This window comes from Ursus maritimus, unplaced genomic scaffold (assembly GCF_017311325.1).
Source record: "Ursus maritimus isolate PB19 unplaced genomic scaffold, ASM1731132v1 scaffold_8, whole genome shotgun sequence".
Taxonomy (NCBI): domain Eukaryota; kingdom Metazoa; phylum Chordata; class Mammalia; order Carnivora; family Ursidae; genus Ursus; species Ursus maritimus.
The window spans coordinates 48,826,991-48,829,781 of record NW_024426996.1 but is presented as its reverse complement, the minus strand read 5'-3'; the positions used below and the strand labels follow the sequence as shown (position 1 = coordinate 48,829,781).

At 54.9% G+C, this 2,791-nt stretch overlaps 1 protein-coding gene across 1 annotated transcript in view; it reads right to left on the bottom strand.

Moving 5' to 3' along the window:
* PHOX2B (paired like homeobox 2B) overlaps positions 1-2,554 on the bottom strand; it is a 41,126-nt gene extending 38,572 nt beyond the window's left edge. Inside the window, exons 1-3 of the mRNA XM_040624916.1 lie at positions 2,314-2,554; positions 1,281-1,468; positions 3-289 (exon numbers count right to left, since the gene is read on the bottom strand). Coding sequence (XP_040480850.1) covers positions 3-289; positions 1,281-1,468; positions 2,314-2,554 — 716 coding nt within the window. The remainder of the gene's footprint in view (positions 1-2; positions 290-1,280; positions 1,469-2,313) is intronic.
* Positions 2,555-2,791: the final 237 nt, after the last annotated feature.

The following is a 2,791-nucleotide window of genomic DNA, read 5'->3' as shown; positions in this document are numbered from 1 at the left end:
CGCCCTTGCCGGGTTCGCCTCCCGGGCCCCCGGGCCCCGCCGCCCCCGGGGCTCCTGCCGGGCTGGGCCCGCCGCCGCCGCCGCCGTTCGCCCCGCAGCTGGGAGTGGGGTTGGGGTTGGGGCCGGGGCCCCCAGTGCTGTCCGGGTCGGTACTCTTGGCCTCTTTGCTCTCGTCGTCCCGGGACGAGTCGGACTTCTTTCCCGAAGAGCCGTTCTTGGCCGCGGCCGCGGCGGCCGCTGCCGCGCGCTCCTGCTTGCGGAACTTGGCGCGGCGGTTCTGGAACCACACCTGGCGCGAGAGGAGAGGAGAGGCGGTGAAGCAGGGAAAGAAAGAAGGAAAGGGGAAAGCGAAAGGCGGATTAGGACGGCCCACGGTCCGTTTCAGCTTGTTTTAAACTCCAAGTGCCGCGGGTTCCCGCGCGCACCCAGCCACCACGTCTGCCCCCTCCCTCGTTGCCTTCCGTCTTCGGAGAAACTTTCTTAGGGTCACCTGAGACAGGTGGTGGCAGGAGAAGTTAAAAGGCCCCAGGTCCCAGAAAGGCCCTAAAATGGAAGCCTTTATTTTGGTGGGCCTTTGCTCAGTCTATTTCTTGAACCACCCCACACTCGCTATAGACCCTAGGCCGCAGGTCTAAGGTTAAACTCTAATTGGTAGAAGGGGGTCTCTGGGTTTGATGCTCGCCGCCCATCCTGGCCTTTGGGCCTCATAACAGCGTACAGTGGGGCTCACCTGGAGAGGCACCTTGGCCAGCTCATGAGTGCACCTGTTTCCCTAAAAGGTTAGAGTTAGCCGCGGTTCATGACCTTCCTGGAATCACAGCCCCTTTGCAAATGTGATCCAAGTCATAGTTACCGGGAAAATGCACCTATACTCCACGGTTCCAAGTTAAAAGAGCTTGAGTTAGGAGGCAGAAAAACAAAAACAAAAACAAAACCCCACGTCTATTACGGGGGCAAAGTCTGCACTCCTCCCACAAGGCACTTCCTGTCCTGCAAAAGCCTAGCTCATTCACGTCCCAAGACCCCGAAAGTCTCTGCAGGGCTCCATGGGGTGGAAAAGGCTTTGCAGCTGTGCACATATAAACAAAAGAGCACACCCTAACCCTTCCTCGCGCGCACAGCCCCTCCGAATTTGGCCTCTCTGTTCAGCCCTGAGTCCCAGGCCCTTGTCTTTGAGAGGCCCGGGTATTCCGAACCTTCAGGAGCACCGCCCGGAGCCCGCCACCGTACCCGGCCGGGCCCGGTGCGTCGAAGCAGGGTCGGTTTGTAGGCGCGCGTACCTGGACTCGCGCTTCGGTGAGGTCTATCTTCAGGGCCAGCTCCTCCCGGGTGTAGATGTCAGGGTAGTGCGTCTCTGCGAAGACCCTCTCCAGCTCTTTGAGCTGCGCACTAGTGAAAGTGGTGCGGATGCGCCGCTGCTTGCGCTTCTCGTTGAGGCCGCCGTGGTCGGTGAAGAGTTTGTAAGGAACTGAGGGACAACAGAGGGGACAGAGTGTGAGCAGAACTGCCTGGAGCGCGCGCGCCGCGGAGCCGGAATGTGGGGACTCCAAGGTCAGGTAGCACTGGAGCGGCCACGGACGCCGTCACGGGAGACTGGCAGAGAGGAGCTGCCGAGAAAAACCGAGCGAATTAGTTATATACCGAAACAGACGAACTTCGGGCTTTGGCGGGGTCCCTCTTGGCACGAGCGCCTTCGGGTGGGTTGAGAAAGCGCACTGGGGACGGCTGAGGGCCGGGACACGGGATAATGCTTTGAGGAGGAAAAACGAGAGAGGAAAAAAGTCCAAAAACACCAGTAGGAATATCAGGGAAACAGGGAAGAAGTTACCCAACACTCCCACCGTTGGAATTTTTCAATTATCAGAAGTTGACCCTGCCCAAAAGTTGGGGGGAAAGTGCTGCAAAAAAAAATAATAAATTAAAGAAATAATCATAAAAATGACCAGCCAAAGAGGTGTGAGCTGCTGTCGGTTCTTAAAAAAAGAGAGAGACACTGCCAGTAATGAGCTTTACTCTTTGTTATTTAATTATTTTCTAAGCTTTACGTCTCATCGCAAAGTAAATAAATTATGCCTATCATTTTGGCAGCTTAAGATAATTTTGTTGGCGGTTCGGGTGTGACTAGGATAGTGTAACCCTGTAAGTGAATTACCCCTCCCTGCAATCGCTTCTAACGTGATAAATTCTTTCATTTGTGTAAGCAAATTTCGTTTGGTAAATACTAAACACATTTCCATTTTCAAATGCAATCAAGGCTTCCTATATACGAGCGGAAAGGCGGCTTCCTCCGCTGAGAAAGCTGGCGGTCCTTACCTGCGGCATACGGACTGCTCTGGTGGTCCCTGAGGGTGCCGAGGCTGCAGGATCCCGGCGTGAGGGACGGGCAGCCGGACGTGGCCCCAAAAGTGGTCCTTATCGGGTTATACTGGAAGCCACTGGCCTGGCTGCAGGAACTGAAGTCAGCATAGGCTGAAGCCAGGCTCGAGGTGTCCATCCCAGCCATACAGGACTCGTAGGCAGAGGAATTGAGGTAAGAATATTCCATTTTATACATTGAAAAGGCTCTGGATGGCTCAGCCAAGTGGAAAAATGAAATAAAAGATGGGTATGGAGAAGGTGGCTGGAGTGGGGAGATGTGCACAGCTCAACGCCTGCCTCCAAACTGGCCTCCTTACTACCAGCAGAGCCTAGTTTTATGAAAAAGCCTCCTATGAGATGCCTTGTCTGAGGTCTCTAGAGCATATAGTCCTCATAATAAACTTGGCTCTTTCCACTTGGACAATAGCAAAGC